General features: G+C 43.2%; 1 protein-coding gene across 2 annotated transcripts in view; it reads left to right on the forward strand.

The window, feature by feature from the left end:
• Positions 1-21,686, forward strand: part of LOC145396068 (UDP-glucose 4-epimerase-like) — a 258,329-nt gene that overhangs the window by 148,234 nt on the left and 88,409 nt on the right. For both annotated transcript variants that reach the window (XM_080269533.1, XM_080269534.1), the window contains exons 4-5: positions 849-1,025; positions 15,731-15,911. In XM_080269533.1, the coding sequence (XP_080125659.1) occupies positions 849-1,025; positions 15,731-15,911 (358 nt within the window). The remainder of the gene's footprint in view (positions 1-848; positions 1,026-15,730; positions 15,912-21,686) is intronic.

The raw sequence follows: 21,686 nt of genomic DNA on the forward strand, positions 1-21,686 counted from the left end.
GAGAATGGAGAATGAAAGACTGACTAAGAGGGTGTATGTAGGTGAGGTGGAGGGAGGGAGAGGGAGGGGTAGACCGAGGATGAGGTGGAGGGATGGAGTTGAGAGGTATATGAGGGAGGGGGGGGTGAGTTGGGGGGAGGGGAGTCAAATGGTGGGTGACAGAGTGACTTGGAGGCGTTTTGTCTGCGGCCACCCTTTGCGGGATTAGGGCGTCGGGCTATAGATAGATAGATAGATAGATTTTGTAGAAAGTTTGTCTAAGCAGCTCAGTCCCGTATTAGCTTCTGAACCTCATCAAACTGTATATCTCATTTTCTCACACTCATTATGCTCACCTTTTTGTTGGCCTACCAATCATCCTTCCACCTTCAAGCTCACCCACATAATACCTTCTCACCACCTTGTTTATAACTATTCTCTCCTTGTTTCTTATAAGCACTTTATTCCACTTTGTTGTTCACTGACTTCCTTACCCCATTTATTCCACAAATCGTATTATTTCTTATCCTGTTTAGTGTGCATTCCACTCATATTTCTTAGTAAGCTTGTCTGTATTGCTCTAACTTTTGATACTTTGTTTTCATACCTTTCCAAAGTCTTACACCCATATGCTAATGTGGGAACTGTACTCTTTCATACGATCCTGTTGAAGCTGTTACACTCAGACATCTGTTTTGTATCAAAGCCATCATAGCACCAGCCAACTTTGCTCACATGACTGTGAAACTTACTGTCATCCTCCTGTTTCATCTTTGAGAATTACCCTACCTTTGGTGAGAAAAGAAAGCAGAATGTTAATGATGATGATGATGATGATAGTGATGACTAATTTAATTTTTCCCCCTCAGGCAATGAAGGCCCATAATGTATACAGCCTGGTATTTTCATCATCGTGCACAGTGTATGGAGACCCTGAGCATTTGCCCATCACAGAAGATCATCCTGCAGGTGCCATTACCAATGTCTATGGGAGGACCAAGTATTTTATTGAGGAGATGTTGAAGGATCTCTCACGAGCAGATGAGGTTGGTCTAGATTATACTCCCCCCCCCCCCTCCATTTTTTTTTTTTTTTTTTTTTTTTTTTTTTAAATAGCCTAGAGCATGATATATCTGTCCTGTTTTTTGAGACAGTAATGAAAACAGAAACCTGCAATTCTGTCTTTATTCTCAGATGTTATGTGCACCTCATGCATTCGTGAGTAGTGCCATTTTCTTTTTCAGTGTACAAGTACAGTAAACCCTTGATATACTGAACCCTCTTTTAATGAAATACGGTTTTAATGACCATCTTGAACTGGCCAAGCACTACTGTATGTTCATTTGTACAAATTTTGTTTGGTAAAAGAAAGGACGCATGAGAAACACTGACCAATGTGGCGTCCCTTCACATACACACGCACACCCGTGCTCTTCTACATCCTGTGGAATGTCACATCAGTCTTGGGCAGCAAGCATTATGAGAGGAGCCATTAATACAGTAAAACCTCACAGTAACGGACTGATTGGGGCCCATGCCAATCCGAAAAAAACGAATTCCAATAAAAGCGACATCCGAGCCTCCCCCTGCTAACCCAGACTTCTTCCAATATATCAGACGTTAGTCCAGATCACACCAACAGTTTTTAAACTGTTTTCACTATCATTGCAATACTGCACTGTATTATACCCTCACCACAATAATCAGATGGTGTAATAGCTATATATTGTAATACAGGTACAGCAAGCTCGCCCGTAATGCAAGGGTTGCGTTTCAACTATGGCGCATTTGGCGCAAAACCGTGTAAGTTTTAACTACTCCTTATTTTGCTCCCTAGACCCCCTAAATGTGGTGTTTTGCTGTTATCTGCCATTGGTAATCAGTATGAAGCACTTATAAGTGGTTAGAAAGTTTATTTAAAGTTATGACTTACAAATACAGTACTGTGCAGCAAAACGTCAACACACAAATACGTAAACACAAGGCAACATTCTGATGCCGAATGGTTTCGGGACAGTTCGTTGTCAAGTCAATTCACCATCACAACAATAACAAGACTATTCGCTGTCATTAATGAAGACAGCTGTTTGTGACGCTAGAATATAATTCAAAGGTGAAATAAGTATATTTATAGAATGACGGGGAATCGTCCAGGGTGCGAATTATCCTGAAGGGGAATCATCCATGTTTTGGTGGGGAATTGTCTGACGGCGAATTGACATGACGGGGAATTGTCTCAGAACCCGCCGATCATGGGTAATCATATAAATCAGGTTAATTGGTTACATGGCTTTATATAATGCGTTAACTTTATTTTAGTGTTTTAACTTACATACCAGAATAGAGTATATATATATATATATATATATATATATATATATATATATATATATATATATGTATGTATATATATATATATATATATATATATATATATATATATATATATATATATATATATATAACTTACATACCAGAACAGTAATTATTTAACTTATAAATTCAGTACTGTGGAAAATCAGTGCAGCAAATCTTTAACGAACAAATAAAAAAAAGCAGTACAGGAAACTCGCATGGAACACGTGGGTTTCGTTCCTACCATGCCATGTTAGGTGCGAAATCGCGTATATTTAAACTACTCCGTATTTTGCTCCCTAGACCCCCCAAATGTGTTGTTTTACTGTTATCTGTCACTGGTAATTACTAGAAAGCTTTTTAAGTGGTTAGAAGGTTTATTTAATGTTATAACTCACAAATACAGTACTCCACAGCAAAACTTCAACACACAAATACTGTACGTAAACACAAGGAAACATTCCAACGCCGATCATAGGTAATCATATAAATCAGGTTAACTGGTACCAGGGCTTTATTTAATGCTTTATCTTTTTTGAGTGCTTTAACTTACAAGTACATACCATATTTAACTTAGAAATGCAGTACTGTGGAAAAGCTGTACAGCTAGTCTTTAACAAACAAACAAAAAAGGCAATATTCCGACGCCAATCATGGGTAATCATATAAATCAGGTTAACTGGTTACAAGGCTTTATTTAATGCTTTAATTGCTTACAAATACATACCAGAACAGTAAATATTTAACTTACAAATACAGTACTGTAGAAAAGCAGTACAGTAAGAGTTTAACAAACAAACAAAAAAGGCAATATTCCGTTGCCGATCATGGGTAATCATATAATTCGGGTTAACTGGTTACAAGGCTTTATTTAATGATTTAACTTTATTTAAGTGCTTACAAGTACAGTACATACAAGAACAGTAAATATTTAACTTACAAATACTGTACAGTACTGTGGAAAAAACGAACAAATAAAAAAGGCAATATTCTGACGCTTATCAGGTAAACTGGTTATAAGACTTTATTTCTTGCTTTAACGTTATTTAATAGTACTTTAAGTTGCACATAAACTTACCAGAACAGTACAGTACTGTAAATATTTAACTTACAAATACTGTGCTACTGTACTCGGGAATGTCTCACTCACTGAATAATTTCCCGCCTAGATTATCACGTAATCAAAACAAATCGCGCGCTGTGGTGATGTTCGAGGATTTGATATTTCAAAGGCCTCTCCTGCGTTAATTTGTAGTTTTCATAATGGTTCTACTTGGATGGGTGACCGCCTGGGAGCACCAGATGCTGTTGGCATCCCTACGTGTCAAGTGGGGTTGGTGGAGGATTAGTGCCCCTCCCTGTAAAACAATCAACTCTCAGCCCTTGGCCACCCCGTTTGGGATACATGGCGTCTGGCAATGAATGAATGAATGAATAATGGTTCTTTAACCCGCCCCATCCCGACGTTTTTGGACCTTTCTTTTTTTTTTTTTTTGCCCAAACATCCGCTTTTGGTGAGAAACATCGAAAATTCATAGAGAAATCGCTCACCTGAGGTTTAAAATACGTGATTTAGGTACGTGTACTTCCTTACCTGACTGGGTTTTCTAACAGGCTGCCACCAAAGAAAACAAGTTCTATCCACTCATAAACAGTATTTATTTATTTACTTGGTACGAATTTATACGTAGTACAAGAGTATATTGGTTTTCAAACAGTAATATAGACATTATAAGCATTGTTTCACTCACCAACTCATCACCATTCATGACCTTTTTTGTCCCACATTACCTGATCATCATTTCTGACTGATTCTTCCTCAAATGCTGTGTAAACTTTGTCCTCCACATTGTCATCGATTAGGAAATCACTCTGGCCCTGAATGTCTTTATTGACCAGGTCACTGGTAACAGGTGAATTGCCGAGACAATGGCGTGCGGGGGGGGGGGAGAGATTATGCGGTGTAAGGCATTTTTCCTGCTTGGCATCTTGTAGAAGAATAGAGGAAGGTGTCCTGTGTATACATGCCAAAAATCACTCGCGAAATCACTAAAGAAAATTGAAAATTGTGCAAATTAGGGACCTTGCAATGTTGCCGCGTTAATTCACGTCGCCGGGACGGCACGGGTTAATCTTACGTTGTCTTATATGTATCCCAGCCCGTACCGTGTATAATTGCGAGCACGTTCCGTGAGATCTTGTTCCGTGCGAGTTACCTGTATTCCGACGCCTATCAGGTAAACTGGTTATAAGACTATTTCTTGCTTTAACGTTATTTAATAGTACTTTAACTTTTACACATACAGTAATCCCCCCAATATCCGATGTAATAGAGCCAAAAGCACGTCTGGAAATTGGTCCTGATCGGATATTGGGCCCCAGCCTCCTGGACTTGTACTTATGGACCCAGACTCAGAAAAACATCTATACAACTCTCTCTGGACATGCACTGCACCTATTTAAGACCCAAATCACACCAGTAAGGGACATAAAAGACTGAAATAAGTGCAAAAGAACCATAAAATGAGGTTTTAGAGGTCAGTTTATACAATAATAAACATTCTGGGTACTTACAACAAGTCCCTGGCTCCTGGACTGGTAGTTATGGACCCTAACCTAGCCTAACTCAGAAAAACACCTCCCTACTGCACATGCATAGCACCTAAGACCCTATTCACATCAATAAGGGAAATAAGAGAGTGAAGTGAGGTTTCAGAGGTCAATCAATCAATCAATCAGTCATTTCCTATGGCACCCCACGGGATGCATAGGGCCTCAATGAACTCTCTCCACCAATATTTGTCTCTTGCCATCTCCTTCAGGTCCCACCAACACTCCTCTTCTGCTTCTTTTTTCATTGTCCTCAACCAGGTTTCCCTCGGCCTACCTCTACCTCTTCTTCCTCTAGCAGTCCACTCTGGCACATCCTGTATTAAACTACCTTCTTTTCTGTATATGTGCCCCAGCCACTTCCAGCGAGACAGTCTCACATATTCATTAATTGGTTCCACTCTCGTAATATCCCTTACTCTTGCATTTGTAACTCTGTCTTGCCACTTTACCCCAAGGATCCTTCTCAGTATTTTATTCTCAAATCCTAATACTTTCTGATCTGTTGCAATTGTACTGTACCATGACTCATGCCCTTAAATTAAAATTGGTCTAACCATGGACTTGTAAATTTTCACTTTAGTATGTACCGAAAGCATATTATTATTCCAAACAGATTTCAGCATTCGAACAGCTCGCCAAGCCTGTCTAACCTCTCCTTAATTTCATTGTTTAATGATCCATTAGATGATACAATCGTTCCCAGATATTTAAAGTTTTTTACATTCTTCACCACATTATTCCCAATTACACAATCGATTTGGTTCTCCACGTTCATATTAATAATTTCAGTCTTTCCACAATTTATTACCAATCCCACTTTTTCTCCTTCCTCCACCAGACAATCAAGCACCCTCTGCATCTCGTAAATACTTCCGCAAATCAGTACAATGTCATCAGCATAGTCCAAATCCATCAGCTTCTTATTTTCTTTCCAGTTAATTCCTGCACCTGTTCTCCTTACAACCTTTTTCATAACATAATCCATAACCAAAACAAACAACAATGGCGAAAGAACTCCTCCTTGAATCACCTCTGACCTAACTTGAAATGGGTCACTCAAAGAACCACCCACCATTACCTTACAAAAAGTACCTTCATGCAGGCTTCTTTTTTTATTTTATTTTTTTTTTTTATGCGAGGAAGAAGGAACCAAAGGCCATGGCCCGCAGTAACAGTTCCTTCCAAGAGAAAAACAAAATACATTAGAGAGCCAAATTCAAGATCCGATCATTTTGAGATGCCTGGACACACTGCGTTTGAAAGACTGGAGATCATAGGCAGCAGGAAATACAGACAGAGGGAGACAGTTCCAGAGCTGACCTGTTGCATAAATGAAAGACTGGGAGTAACGGTTAACTCTTGCATTAGAGAGTTGGACAGAAAAGGGATGAGAGTTTGCTGCCAGACGGGTGCTACGCGCCCGTCGTAGAGGTGGAGGAATGCAAGCAGACAGTTCAGAGGAGCAGTGACCATTAAAGTAGCGATAGAAAAGAGATAAAGATGCAACAGTGCGGCGAAGAGACAGAGGTTGAAGGGAGTCAGTAAGAGAAGGAGAGTTAATGAGACGAAAAGCCTTTGACTCCACCCTATTGAGAAGAGCTGTATGTGGGGAGCCTCCCCACACATGAGAGTTGTACTCCACACAGGGGCGGATAAAACCTCTGTATAGAGTCAACAATTGTGCAGGGAGTAAAGAAAGAGCGGAGTCGGCTTAGCACACCCAATCTCTTGGAAGCAGATTTTACAAGAGATGTAATATGATCTTTCCAAGATAAGTCCTGAGTAAATGAAACCCCAAGCATGTTCAAGGATGATGCAGGATTAAGCTGAATATTATTAAACATTAATGGGTATACCTGTGGAAGATTTTGTCGGGTTGATAGGTGTAAGAACTGAGTCTTAGATGCATTAAAGACAACCATATTATTTTTACCCCAGTCAGCGATACGAGCCAAGTCAGACATTAGGTGTGCCATAGCCTCATCCCTTGTTTCTTGAAGTAACTGTTGAGATGGGCGTTGTGGGAACCGAATGGAAAGGTGAAGGGTGGAGTCATCAGCGTATGAGTGGATAGGGTTAGATGTACAGCTTAGAAGATCATTGATGAATAAAAGGAAGAGAGTTGGTGATAGGACAGAGCCCTGAGGAACACCACTGTTGATAGATCTAGGAGAAGAACGATGGCCGTCTACAACAGCGGCTATAGAACGACCAGAAAGGAAGCTAGCGATGAAGGCACAGATAGAAGGATAGAAACCGTAGGAGGGCAGTTTGGAAATTAAAGATTTATGCCAGACTCGATCGAAAGCCTTTGAGATGTCAAGTGCAATGGCAAAGCTTTCGCCAAAGTCCCGAAAGGAGGATGACCAGGAGTCTGAAAGGTAGGTGAGAAGATCGCCAGTGGAGCGTCCTGACGGAACCCATACTGACGATCGGAAAGAAGGTTGTGATAGGGAAAGATGCCTTAAAATTTTTCTATTAAGAATTGACTCGAAAACTTTTGAAATACAGGACGTTAAAGCAATTGGACGATAGTTGGAGGGTTGGGAGTGGTCACCCTTCTTTGGGACTGGCTGAATGAGAGCAAACTTCCAGCAAGAAGGAAAGGTACAAGTTGACAGACAAAGGCGAAAGAGTTTGCCTAGGCAGGGTGTAAGCACAGAAGCACAGTTCTTGAGAACAACAGGAGGGACCCCATCAGGCCCATATGCCTTGTTAGTACTGAGGCCAGTGATGGCAGAAAATACATCAACTGAAGAAATTTTAATGTCAGCCATGAGGAAGTCAGAGGGGAGAAGTGATGGAGGAACAGCACCGGAATCGTCTAAGGTGGAATTGGAGGAGAAAGTCTGTGCGAAGAGATCTGCTTTATCAGTAGAAGAAATAGCTACAGAACCATCAGAGTAGAAAAGAGGAGGGAAGGATGATGAGGTAAAGTTGTTAGAAAGATTTTTGGCAAGGTGCCAGAAGGAGCGGGAAGAATTCGAGTTGGAGAGTTGAGAGCATTTAGTATGGATGAAATTATTTTTAGTAGAGCGAAGAACAGACTTAGCACGATTCCGGGCAGAAACGTAAAGATGATGTGATTCAGGGGTGGGTTGGCTCCGGTACCTTTTGTAGGCCCTCTCCTTGTTGCGGACAGCATTAGAACAAGCGTGATTAAACCAAGGCTTTCTTGCGTTAGTCAAAGGATATGAGAAAGGAATGTATGCTTCCATGCCCGAGAGAATAACCTCCGTAATGCGCGAGGCACACTCAGATGGCTCCCGGCCATGGAAGCAATAATCATTCCAGGGAAAATCAAAGAAGTACTGCCTGAGGGCCTCCCAGTTCGCGGCTCCAAAATGCCACAGACGACGTTTTCCTGGAGGGTCCACAGGCCGTACTGGAGTGATAGGACAGGTTAAGGTAATAAAGTTGTGATCGGAGGAGCCCAACGGAGAGAAAAGATTAACAGAGTAAGCAGAAGGATTAGTTGTGAGGAAGAGGTCAAGTATGTTGGAGCTCTCTCCAAGACGGTCAGGGATTCGGGTAGGGTGCTGTACAAGCTGCTTTAGGTCATTAAGGATAGAAAAGATGTAGGCTTGTTCACCAGGTGGATCCGTGAAAGGAGAGGAGAGCCAAAGGTGGTGGTGAACATTGAAATCTCCAAGAATGGAGATTTCAGAGAAAGGAGAAATGGGCAGAATGTGTTCCATCGTAGAAGTAAGATAGTCAAAGAATTTTTGATAGTCAGTAGAATTAGGGGATAAGTAAACAGCACAGATATATTTAGTCTGAGAATGACAGGAAAGCCGAAGCCAGAGTGTGGAGAATTCAGAAGAATCAAGTTCAGGAACACGAGAGCAAGATAAGTCGTTGCGTATGTATACACAACAGCCACCTTTGGCTTTGAAATGAGTATAGAGAAAGTAGGAGGATACAGAAAAGGGTTTGCTGTCGGTTGCCTCAGACAGCTGAGTCTCCGTCAGAAAAAGAAGGTGAGGTTTAGAGGAGGAGAGGTGGTGCTCAACAGAGCGAAAGTTAGATGAAAGGCCGCGAATGTTGCAGAAATGAAGAAGAAGAGAGTCAGACAGTGGTTCCAGGCACCTCGAGTCGTCACCGGGAGAGGGGCAGATGGCGGGGGCATTTATGGTCCCCCCCCTGGGGACTCCGAGGCTTGATTGATAGACGCCATTTTTGTTGATTTTTGAAAAGGAAGTGTAGTGTGTACTATGCATGTAGTTTGGTGAAGATAGTTAGAGAAATTTGTACTGGAGAGCATGCTGGCCTACTCTCTGTGTAACTGAGACACTGAAAAAGTTCAGCAAAGGGGGATGGTCAGGAACTAGTCCTGAGGGCTGATGAAACGGGAGCTCCAGCACTCCCTGTCATCAGCTTTCCATCCACCTCGGGAGTACTGCCCTGCTCGACTGGTATAGCTCCACGTGAAACACTATCAAACGCCTTTTCAAAATCCACAAAACACATACTAAGTGGCATTTGCATCTCATTAGCTTGTTGCATTAGATGCCTTACAATAAAAATCTGGTCATTACAACCTCGACCCTTTCTAAATCCCGCTTGTTCTTCTCGTAAAATTTTATCAATTACTGGTTCTATTCTGTGCATCAGTCTATCTGTCTACTCTATCTATCTACTGCCAGACGCCTCAATCCCGTTTGGGGTGGCCACAAACAAATCACCTCCAAGTCGCCCTGTCCCCCGCCATTTCACTGCCCTGCTCCCAACTCACACCCCCCTCTCTCATGTACCTCTCCACCCCATCCCTCCATCTCATCCTCGGCCTCCCCCTCCCTCTTCCCCCCTCCACCTCACTCACATACACTCTCTTCGTCAGTCTTTCACCCTCCATCCTCTCCACATGGCCAAACCACCTCAGTGTGTTCCTCATAACGCTTCCTATCACATCCACATCCACACCACAACGCTCCTTTATATCCTCATTCGTCAGCCTGTCTCTCCATGTGACTCCACAGGCTCCTCTTAAATAACTCATTTCCACTGCTCTCACTCTTGACTTGTGTCCTTCATCAAGATTTTGGAAAAGACTTTTGCAACTACAGGTGTCAAAGTTATCCCCCTCCAATTGCCACACACTCTTAAATCTCCCTTTTTTGGTATTTTTATAATCACTCCATTTTTCCACTCTTCTGGAATTCCACCATTATCCCAAGCCACATTAAAAAGTTTCCAAAGCGCATTCATCAACTCGTCATTTTCCACCTTAAGCATTTCGGGGAATATTCCATCCTCTCCTGGGGCCTTAAAATTCTTTAACTCCTTTATAGATTTTGCTACCTCTTCCAAAGCTATATCCCCTGTTTCTATGTGCAAATCTCTCTCGGCTGGCAAAATGTCCTCCAGCTGGTATTGGTCTATTTAGGACAGATTCAAAGTGCTCTTTCCACCTTCCTTTTATATCCAAATCTTTAATCATCAAATTACCATTTCTATCTCGTACAGGTATTTCCTTCCTTCTCTTTTCAGTCCCAGTTAACTCCTTTATGGCCTGATACGCTGCTCTTGTGCTCTGACCGTCATTTTTGCTTAATTTAATTTCTGTCTCTGTCGCTTTTTCATCATATAATCTCCTCTTATCACATCTAACAAGTCTTTTTACTTCAGAATGTAAACTCCAGTACTTTGCTCTAAGTACTTCAACTACCTGGCCATCAATATGTTGTTCTTCACTTTTTAACTTAGCCTCTTTCCTTTTCTGAATTGCATTCCATGTTTCATCTGACATCCACTTTTTTTTTCTCGCTTTTCCCTTTTTCTTAATAGTAACCGTAGCACTCTCATGCAAAACCTCTTTTACCTCTCTCCACATTTGATTAATATCATTGTCTTCAGATTCCATCAAAATCTGCAGGACTAGAAACCTGTTCCTACATTCCCACCGAAACTTTTCCCTCGTTCTCTCATCACTTCTCAGCTCATCCAAATCATTATTATTACCTCCTGTACAATTACCATTAATGTTTCTCTTAAGTTTTATTTTAATCTTTGACACAACAAGTTGATGATGAGGTAAGTATGGAAAATACAGTACAATATGAAACATTCTGGGTACTTACAGCAAGTCCCTGGCCATCTCGATGAATAACCTGCCTCCTCTCAGACTCTGACAGTAAGAAGGAGTTCCTGAAGCACTTGCAGTACACTGTACATGAAGTCTTGCACAGAACTTAGTCATTTGCACTCAGAATTCCATTCTCTTAACACTGGGCACTCTTGTCTTACTTGCGTTCCATTGTACCTTAATGAAATAAGTGTTGCACTCTGCACTTAAAGTTTTTCCACTCATAAAACCATTTTCTAAGCCTAACACACTCAAGCTAATTTATGTTACATTGAAAGTCAATTAAATATTTGTCTTTTCACTCAGAACTCAAATTCCCTAACACTATGCACTGTTTTTTTTCACTGCACAACACTGTAAATTCCCGTGTGGTCTAGTGGAGAAGTTCTAGGCATCTAATCACTGTCAGAATCTGAGAGTAGCTCATGCACGTGACCTAGGGGTGCGTCGCTGGGTCGTGGTGATGGCGTACCCACTGCAGACGACTCTGAAGAGAGGCGGAAACTCACCTCGAGTGGTGACTCCACCGTGCCTGATGTGCTGGGCTGTGGCTCGGAGCATGAGGGCCTGTCTTGGGGGGCAATGAAGTGGAGCCAGGGCTGGGCAAAGCGGGGGTCACGGGCCTGAAAAAGCTGTCAATGGTTGATTGACGCAAGGAACGACGATTTTGATGATTAATGATGCGCTGCCTGAAAGCGAGCACTTCCTCCACAAGGCCCAAGGGCCCCATCTCCCTGTCACAGTCTGGGTGCTCCAGGTAGTCCAGAACGAACTCTAGATGTTCCCGGAGTGTGCTCAGCTTGGGGATGGCTGGAGTAGTGTCATGCTGAGAGGAGTCCGCATCATCGTCGTCCTCCTTGTCGGAATCTTCAAGCTGGGTACTGATATCTGCAACTGAAGATGCGATCTCGATATCAGACAATGTCTGATACCCAGGATCGCCCTCAATGTCATCCAACCACTCACGCACTTCGTCCAGATCAACATCGTCCCCATGCGCACGTAGACGTGCATGGAAGTCATCCACGTCAAAACCTAGGAAATCGTGCTCCACATCCGTTCTGAGAAGCAGACGAGACCAACCATTTTCTAGAGTCTTGACAGGGATTTCCTTCCATGCACTGGCCCAGTTGTAGATGGCAGACTTGATGTTGTAGCGGCGAAGGTTTTCCAAAGCCCGCTGGCCTCGCATGTCCCGTCCCTCCCTGCGCTCGTCCTCGTCCTCGAGAACAACCATCACCTCGTCCAGGAACTTCCGTCGGTACAGCCTCTTTGTTGCCATGATCACTCCTTGGTCCATTGGTTGGATGATAGCAGTTCTGTTAGGTGGCAGAGACATGCACCTAATGCGCCCATTCTCAGCCACAAACTCCTTGTTGCACGGGTGGGCAGGTGCATTGTCGAGGAGAAGGAGGGCCTTTACCTGGTCGTGTGGGATTCCCAGTTTCTCCGTCTGGTAATGGATGGCCTCCTTGACGAAATGGCGGTGGAACCAGTCTTTGAAGATGTGAGCAGTGAACCATGCCTTCAAGGAATGGTACCAGACGACAGGAAGGACATCCATCACCCCACGAAGACACCGAGGCTGCTTTGCACGGCCAACAATAACGGGCATGAGCCGGTGCATGCCTTTAGCATTGGCATAACACAAAGCAGATATCTGTTGCTTGCAGAGCTTGCGACCGGGTACACTCTTCTCTGTCTCCTCGGCTAGAGTGTTCGTAAGCAAAGAGCGATAGAATAAGCCAGTTTTGTCAGCATTGTAGACTTGACCAAGAGTGAGGCCCTCCCTGTCGATCAAGGGCTTCACCTTGTGCCGAAACTCGTCTACTTCATCCTCGTTGGCGCCCAAAGATTCGCCATAATACTTATGGTTGGTAAGGCCATGTTGTAACTTGAACGCGAAGAGCCAACCCTCGGATGCCTTGAAGTCTAGGGCGTCATGAAGCCTTGCGAACTTCTCGGCAGCAGCCTTCAGCTCCGTGCCATGCACCATCACACCAGCAGCACGTTGCTCTCGATACCATATCATTGTGGAGCGGTCGACTTATGCATACTTGGGAGTATACATCACCTTCCTCTCCATGTTGCATTTGCTTTTCAACGAGAAGTCAGCCGTGTACTGCATGAGTTTGTCACAGGATCTCTTGATATCAAACAAAGTAGATCAGGCCAGGTTGAATTCATGAAGGATGCGTGAGGAAGACCATCCCGCATCCACCTTGTCCAGTATCTCCCTCTTCTTCTCCAGAATCAAAACCACTCTCTTCCTCTTCTCAGGCGGCGGGGCCATCATCACACACACGAAGAAGAGGCACGAGAGCAGCAGGAGAGCCTGCAGCAGGTAAGGCACCACCACAAAAGCGAGCATGTTTGCGGCCTTGACGACAAGCGTGCACACACAACGAGAGACGGGCGGTAAGTGGGGAGGATGCAGGGGCGCTCTAGCGGACATCAGCTGAACAATGCACCAAAACACAGCTGGCCCGCACCGCGCGCGCCAACTTCAAATTACGGACGGGAAAAAAGTCAGATTTTTTTCTAATTTTTTGCGGTTTTTGGCCCATTTTGGGAGTATTGGATCCCGGGACAAAAGTGTCCGATTATTGGGGATGTCCGGAAATTGGGCGTCCGGATATTATGGGGATTACTGTGCTTACCAGAACAGTAATGTAAATATTTAACTTACAAATACAGTACTGTGGAAAAGCAGTACAGCGAATCACATGATCACGTGATCAAAACAAACCCTGCGCTTTGCACTGCGGTTTGAGGATTTGGCATTTCAAAGGCCTCTCTTGTGTAAATTTATAGTTTTCGTAATGGTTCTTTAATCTTACGTTGTCTTATATATATCCCAGCACTAACCGCATGTAATTGTGAGCGCGTTCAGCGTGAATGTTCTCGGGGTGAGATTACTGTACTGTACTGTACACTGATAACCATGTCTTTTATTTCCCTTATTGTGGTGAACATAGCTGATGTGGTCAGGCAGTTCGAACTGCTCGTGGCTTTATCGGACTTTTTTTTTATATGTATAAGAATTTAGTCCGGTAGCTCCTCGATTCCAATAAAAGTGAATTCCTGTCAGCTGAAGTCTGTTATATTGAGGTTTTACTGTAGAGCATTTATTAAGAAAAAGAGTCACTTATACCTAGCCGTGTGTTATTGTGTACGACTGTACGGCCGAACAGTGCTCTCTGTTGAATGATCTTTTTTCATTAAAAGCCATGATGCCTGGGAAATTACTGAACAACATGGTGTGCGACTTTAACAAACCTTTGACCTTAATGTCAAGGGTCTGGTATCAGTTAGTTTGTTATAACGAGGACATGTTGTACATGGAAACTTCAATCACCAGAAGGGTCACTTCCTTCATTGGCTTTCGTACCCTCTCTTGCAGGCAGTAAGATATGATAACAGGTCCTCTCAGGTTTAAAAATCATCTCAACTTTTCATCACATGTAATACATCTAGGTCACATCAACCATACTCATGTCTGACATCTGAGGGCCAGGCATTTCAACTTTTGCATGCCCTGCAGCCATCAGTGTCTTGCTTGGAAAAATTTCTGCAAGACGCCATACCTGCTGAGTAATTGAGTGGAACTTTAAAAGATACTGTACCTTGCGCTTATTCTCTAGTTGACCTCATGTTTTGCACAGATGCATGCTTCGAAGGTAAGGGCCATAACTGATCCGGGTGGTGTGGTGGTAGGTGGAGGTGCCCATCATCCACCCACTTGATGTAGTGCTGCTTACTACTGTACATCATAATGTGTATTATTCTTTTTCTGTGTCTTTCCTGCTGTCATCCTATTTTTCCTATCCTTCCTGCAACTATTTATAACTCCTCTTTCCAATTAAGGTGGCTGTATACTGAGTGACAAGCCAAATGGTTTCCTATAACTTAGGAATCATTTAAACACTGAGTGATAACTGATAACCACATAGACAAAAAATGGGGTAATGTGGAGCCTTCTGTGCTTCTGCCCCAGTTAACTTCGTGGAAAGACACAAAAACGGTGTCCACCAGAAATCAAACTTCAACATTCATCCTTGCACCTTATTGTGGCGAGGTAGTGTCAGTTCCATGAGAACATCAATTTGTTACATGGGACAGCCCTGCAGGGGAGGTTGAGTGCCTGCAGTGGAAGGGTCTGCTCAGTAAGTCAAGATTTGAGTAGCACAACAAGAATAACAACTCAATCGAAGGACATTAGCACGCTGTCACCTGAACTCCAGTGGATGCAAGAATCCACACTGCGGTTGAAGAATTACTTGCCATCCCCCTGTTTTAGCTTTGAAAATCACTCACTCAGATATGTAACATACATTTTAGTTTCAGGAGCACAGCAGTGGCATGCATCAGCTGCAGAGGTACAGCACATTTCAGACCTCTTCCATCGACAGCGGAGTTCCTCTTCACGCATGTTTTACCCCACAGTGGGGCATTTCCATGTAAACTTGCTTATATTTATATGATCTTAATCTGCGGATATCATTGTCCTTTACTGCCCTATCACTACTGCATTGTGTGGTATTACCCTTTTGCCATGTGAAGAGTAACATCCTTTTCATGAGAGAGAGAGAGAGAGAGAGAGACTTCACTGTCAATACTGTAATAGGTAACAACATGTAATAAGTTAAATGTTAATTTTGTAATTCACAATGTAACTAAAGCCCTTCTGATTGGCAGAAATGGAACATCATTGCACTACGCTACTTCAACCCTTTGGGTGCCCATCCTTCTGGCCGACTGGGTGAAGATCCAACAAAAGAGTTCACCAACATCATGCCTTTTGTTGGTCATGTGGCTACTGGCAAAAAACCCCTCCTCACCATTTTTGGGAGTGACTATGACACCATTGATGGCACAGGTATTTTATGCCACTATTCAGTGATACTACAGTGTGAAAGTATCTCAGCTTGATAATAAAACAGTGGGTATCCGTTTGTAAATAAAAACAAATCAGAGTCATCAGTATGAGATTATTATATACAAATGTTTTGATTGCAAGAGTAATTATACAGTAGTTTCTTTGTTTCACATGATAAAATGTAGCCTAGTCATGTTTCGTGCTCACATATAATCACTACGTATCATCAGTGTTAGTCAGTGTTGCCAGATCTCCCAAAATATCGGTAGATCTACTGAAATTCTGATGAATCTCCAGAAATCCAGAAATTATTATGGATTTTGCCATTATCTCCCAAAATTTCAATCAGTGCTCCAGAATATCTACAGAAATTTTGCTGAATGGTAGTTAAAATGCACAGAAGCTAACTTGAGTGTCTATGAGAGAGAAAAAATTCCCCTTTGCTGATGCTACTCACCAAAATTTCGAGGTATTGGATCCCCTTCTGGGAAGATCAGTAGTATCAGTTGCTCTATTAATGACCTCATTTCCCTCCCTTGTTACCTCTCAGACTGCACCAAATATAGACAGAATGAAGGCTGCTCAGAAACAGTGATGTACTGAGTGGTGATATCAGCACAGCTCCGTTTTGGATAGAAGTGTGTAACGCAAAAAAAGGAGAAACAGCCTATGTATCCACACCTGTCTGACTTCATGCTAAATTTGCTGTTTGCCTTACTCGAGTGCAACAGCTGAAAGACTACTTTCATATATATGGTAGGAGTAGGCCGTAGCACGAGCGGAACAGGGTAGTACTCCCGAGGGGAATGGGAATGCTGGTGATAGGGAGAGCTGGAGCTCCTGTTTCACTAGCTATCTAATTATCCCCCTTTGCTGACCTTTTCAGTGTGACAGTAACATGGAGAGTAGACCAGCATACTCTCCCAAACATTTCCTCTAACTATCTATGCACTACACCACATGCACTTTACATTTCACACAACGTATCCCACTACGTTACAGGGGTTGGCGCCAGCAAGGGCATGCGGCCAGAAAACTTTGCCCCCGCAACCTAGTGGCGGACTTCTGGGGGGAGGCGTGGCGGGGGTTCCACCAGCATAGATCATGGGTCCAGGGCGAGATGGGGCTCGGGCTTGTGCTAGAGGGTACAGGGCATTGCGGTTCCCAGGCTGCCGCTTCCGCCCAATAGAGAGGGGCCCGAACCTGGGAGTAGCGCCCCAGGAGGCTGCCCTATCAGTGGGTGTATAATGGCGGGATAGTTGCAGTGCCAAGACGCGCTTGGAGGGTGTCCCTGCAGCTGTCCTGGCAGGGTGCCCCGAGGCCACTACCACAGCCACTGGTAAGCTGGTGGGCTAGGGGTCCCAGATCCATTGCCTGGACCTGGGATTGTGCAGTGAGTGGGACCTGTGCTGTGTCTGTCCCCATTTATTAATACTGAAGATGACAAAACAAAAAGGTTTCAAAGCAAGCCTGAGGACAGTAAATCACCCATGGGGATGAGGGTGGGTTCATGGAATGTGGGAAGTTTGAGGGGAAGAGCAGGGGAAGTCGTTGAGGCATTCAGTAGGAGGTGGGTGGATGTGGCGTGTTTGCATGAAGTCCGGTACAGGGGTGGATCAGCCAGAAAGATTGTTGGGAAGGACTGTTGCTATAAGTTGTTTTGGCAGGGGGGGACAGACGGATATGGAGGTGTTGGTGTGATGGTTGCGGAGAAATGGGTGGAATATGTTATGAATGTTTTGAGAGTAAGCGATAGGATATTGGTAGTGAAAATTCTGTTGGGAAGAAAGATAGCTGTGATTATATGGGCATATGCTCCACAGGCAGGATTGGATGAATCAAAGAAAGATAGATTTTGGGATGATTTAATACGTGTAGTGGGTGGTATGCGGGATGATGAGATAGTGATTTTGGGAGGGGACTTAAATGGTCATGTAGGTGAAGCAGCACAAGGTTATGAAGGAGTGCATGGGGGATGTGCATATGGTCTAAGGAATGCAGAAAGGGAAAGGATACTCGAGTTTGGGGAGGCAACGGACATGATTGTGTGCAACACATATTTTAGGAAAAGAGACAGTAGGTTAATTACATATGAGTCTGGGGGAAATAGCAGTCAGATAGATTATTTTCTGGTTAGGAGGGCCGATAGGAGGTTAGTGAGGGATGTTAAAGTTATAGGAAGTGAGGAGTGTGTGCAGCAGCACAAACTATTGATTTGTGATATGGTGCTTAAAGAACAAGTGATGAAAAAGAGGACTTATGTACCTAGGAGGAAAATATGGAAGCTGAAAAACCAAGTAGTAAGGGATGCCTTCTATAGCGAGTTTAGGAGAGTGGTGGCTGAACAGGGAGCTGTAGACAGAGGCGTTAATGAACAGTACAGAGCCCTCAAGAACAATTTCTTGAGAGTTACTGATGTAACATGCGGCTGGACAAGAGGACCACCAAGACATAAAGTAACTTGGTGGTGGGATGAGGGTGTAGAAGCTGCAATTAAGGAGAAAAGAAGGCTTTTCTGGGAATGGAAGAAGGGTGGTAGCAAAGAGGAATATTTGGCTTCCAAGCGTAGGGCTAGGAGAGAGGTATACAGGGCAAAGTCTGAGTCACAGAGACAATTACTTGATAACCTAAATCATGGAGAAAGGAAAAATATATTTAGGGTGGCAGGTCAGGTGAAGAGGGATAATCGGGATATCATAGGTGAGCAGTGTGTGAAGAATGATGAAGGAAGGGTAGTGGTGAACAGGGAGGATATTAAAGATGCATGGAGAGAGCATTATAACCGGGTGTTGAATGAGGAGTTTGACTGGGACAGGGAAGGTTTGGAGCCAGCAGATCCAGTGTCTGGCCCTTGGCCTTTGATTGATACTGCTACTGTGAGTGAGGCAATAGGCAGGATGAGGGTGGGGAAGGCAGCAGGTGTGTCTGGGTTGACTGCCGAAATGTTGAAGGCCTCAGGCGATATAGGGGTGAGTTTAGTCACTGACCTGATAAATAGGATTATTTATGAGTGTGTTGTCCCAGATGATTGGCTGAAGAGTGTATTTGTAAATGTGTATAAAGGGAAGGGTGATGCCCTGGAAAGAGAAAATTATAGAGGTATAAAGCTTTTAGATCAGATAAGGAAGGTAATGGAGAAAGTTTTAGAAGGTATGATTAGAGAAAGAGTGAATATTGATGAGATGCAGTTTGGGTTTATGCCAGGTAGGGGGACCACTGATGCCATATTCATTGTTCGACAGCTTCAGGAAAAATATATTGGTAGGAGAAGGGATCTTTATTTTGTTTTTGTTGATTTGGAAAAGGCCTTTGACAGAGTCCCTAGAGAGGTGGTGAAGTGGGCAATGAGAAAGCTTGGCTTGGAGGAGTGGCTGGTTAGGGTGGTTATGGCCATGTATGTGGGTGCTCACACCCAGGTGAGAGTGAATGGAGATTTGAGTGATGAGTTTTCTGTGGATGTTGGTTTGCATCAGGGGTCAGTCTTGAGTCCCATGTTGTTTATCATGGTACTTGAAGCCCTTTCACATGACTTTAGAAATGGACTCCCGTGGGAGTTGTTGTATGTTATGATTTGGTGTTGATTGCAGAGAATGAAAGGGAGGCGGAGGAAAGGTTTAGGAAGTGGAGAGATGGTATGGGGCAAAAGGGTTTAAGGGTAAATGCAGATAAAACAAAAGTGATGATATCTAGGGTTGGTGGCGGTACTGTCAAAGACGAGGGAGAGTGGCCATGTGCAGTTTGCCACAAGGGCGTGGGAAGTAATTCCATCTTGTGCAGTGTGTGTGATAAATGGGTGCATAAGAGGTGTAGTGGTATCAGAGGTAGACTGCGAGATAATGCTGATTTTATGTGTACGGCGTGCCGGGGTGAGCAGGTGGAGATCGTCAGACGTGAAAGGATTGAACTTGCTGGTGAATCTCTTGAGTGTGTGGAAGAGTTTTGTTATTTGGGAGACATGTTGTGTGCTGGAGGTGGGGCTGGAACTAGCTCTGTGGCTAGGGTGAGAAGTGGTTGGAAGAAGTTCAGGGAGCTCTTGCCTCTCCTGACATTGAGAGGGCTCTCCCTACGTGCTAAGGGGTCTTTGTATGCAGCATGTGTTAGGAGTGTAATGCTGTATGGCAGTGAGACCTGGGCAGTGAAGGAGGAAGACATTCGCCGGCTCAGACGTACAGAAATGACAATGATTAGGTGGATGTGCAGTGCGTCCCTGCGTCCAAGGCCTGGAGGGGCTGGGTTTACAATGGAAGAATTGAGAGGTAGGATGGGACTGGAGTGTATTGGTGTTGTGATGAGGAGAGGTAGATTGAGGTGGTTTGGACATGTGGAGAGGATGGGCGATGATAATTGGGTAAGGAAGGTGAGAAGTGTTAATGTTGGGGATGGGGTTATGAGGGGTAGACCGAGAAAGACATGGGACGAGGTCATTAAGTGTGACCTTAGGGTTAAGGGACTGAACAGGGAGGCTGCAAGAGATCGTGCAGCGTGGAGAGCCGCCATTAGGTGACCAAGGCCGACACATGCAAGCATGTTGGAGCCTTTAAAAACGAAAACGAAACCGCATAAAAACAAAATTGAGAAATAGGGTTTCATCTCAAACTCTTTGTGGAATGCTTCACATTAAAAGTCTTTAATGTGATAGCTGTCAATTTTAAATTAACAAAGAAATAAGGAAAAAAATGGCTAGTGCCATGTCTAAGAAAAAAATATTTATTGGTCAAAAAGTTGCTGATGGTTCTGATGATCATCGCATGGGGGATTATGGTGAAGAGAAAGATAAACGTTTTGGTGCATCTTTGCACGTTTAAAGGTAGTTGTTTGAATTCATGATTGATAGAGTAACTTTCATGGCACTATTTTGTTAAAATTTTTCCCTTAATTTCGTTATCTTCATCATTATTTAATCTTCCAATTATTGCAAGTGCCATAAAATTAAAAAAAAATAAAAAGTTACTTTCATTCATTTCTTCTCTATTTGATCTGCCAATTATTGTAAGTACCATAAAGTGAGTAAAATACAGTATGTAATGTATTAAAATGAGAAACTCCCAAATTTATACTCGTTTTTCCTGAAATTTTCGGGCAGAATCTCGTGAAATTACCTCCGATCCATCTGGCAACACTGGTGTTAGTGCATATTATATTTAACATTGTGGGTTTGAGTGATGGATGTTTTGTGCACCTAGCAATCTTCACTTGTAGCCCATGTTTTGAAATGCTCACAGTGACATCTAGTCTTAACAGGCTGCATCATGCGAGGTTCAGTGAACAGTGTGTTTCTTGAGGTGGTCAGATGTTTAGATGGACTTTTTGTGACCATAATATGGCCAATGTGAACTCTGAAATTGGTAGGCAGAGTGACAGGAGTGTGGGGAAGAACTGCTTGAGCAACTGAAACCATTAAAGAGAAAGGGGAAAAAAAAAAATGGGAGCACAGAATTGAGAAGAAACATAGGTATTATAGTTTGGCAGAGAAAGATAAGATTAAAGTGGGATAATGTTAAACTAAAATGCTGCAGGATAAATAAGGTAGCACTTACTTGAAACACGGAAATGATGCATTAGGATAAATGGTAGGTTGACACCTGTCATCGCTTGCCATGACCTTGAGATGCAGCAGGTAGTTTCCAAATGTGTGATTGTCTGAATTTTTATTAATCTGTCTCAGTGTTTTTATTTAGTTATCCTAAGAAGTGACTGCAGGGTATCCAGAAGATTTCGGACAGCAATAATGCGTGTATTCTTATATCTTTACTAGGTGAAACCTATTATGCAAAA

This window comes from Coenobita brevimanus, chromosome 34, assembly GCF_032717465.1.
Source record: "Coenobita brevimanus isolate Jiangsu-jjx chromosome 34, ASM3271746v2, whole genome shotgun sequence".
In the NCBI taxonomy this organism is placed as follows: domain Eukaryota; kingdom Metazoa; phylum Arthropoda; class Malacostraca; order Decapoda; family Coenobitidae; genus Coenobita; species Coenobita brevimanus.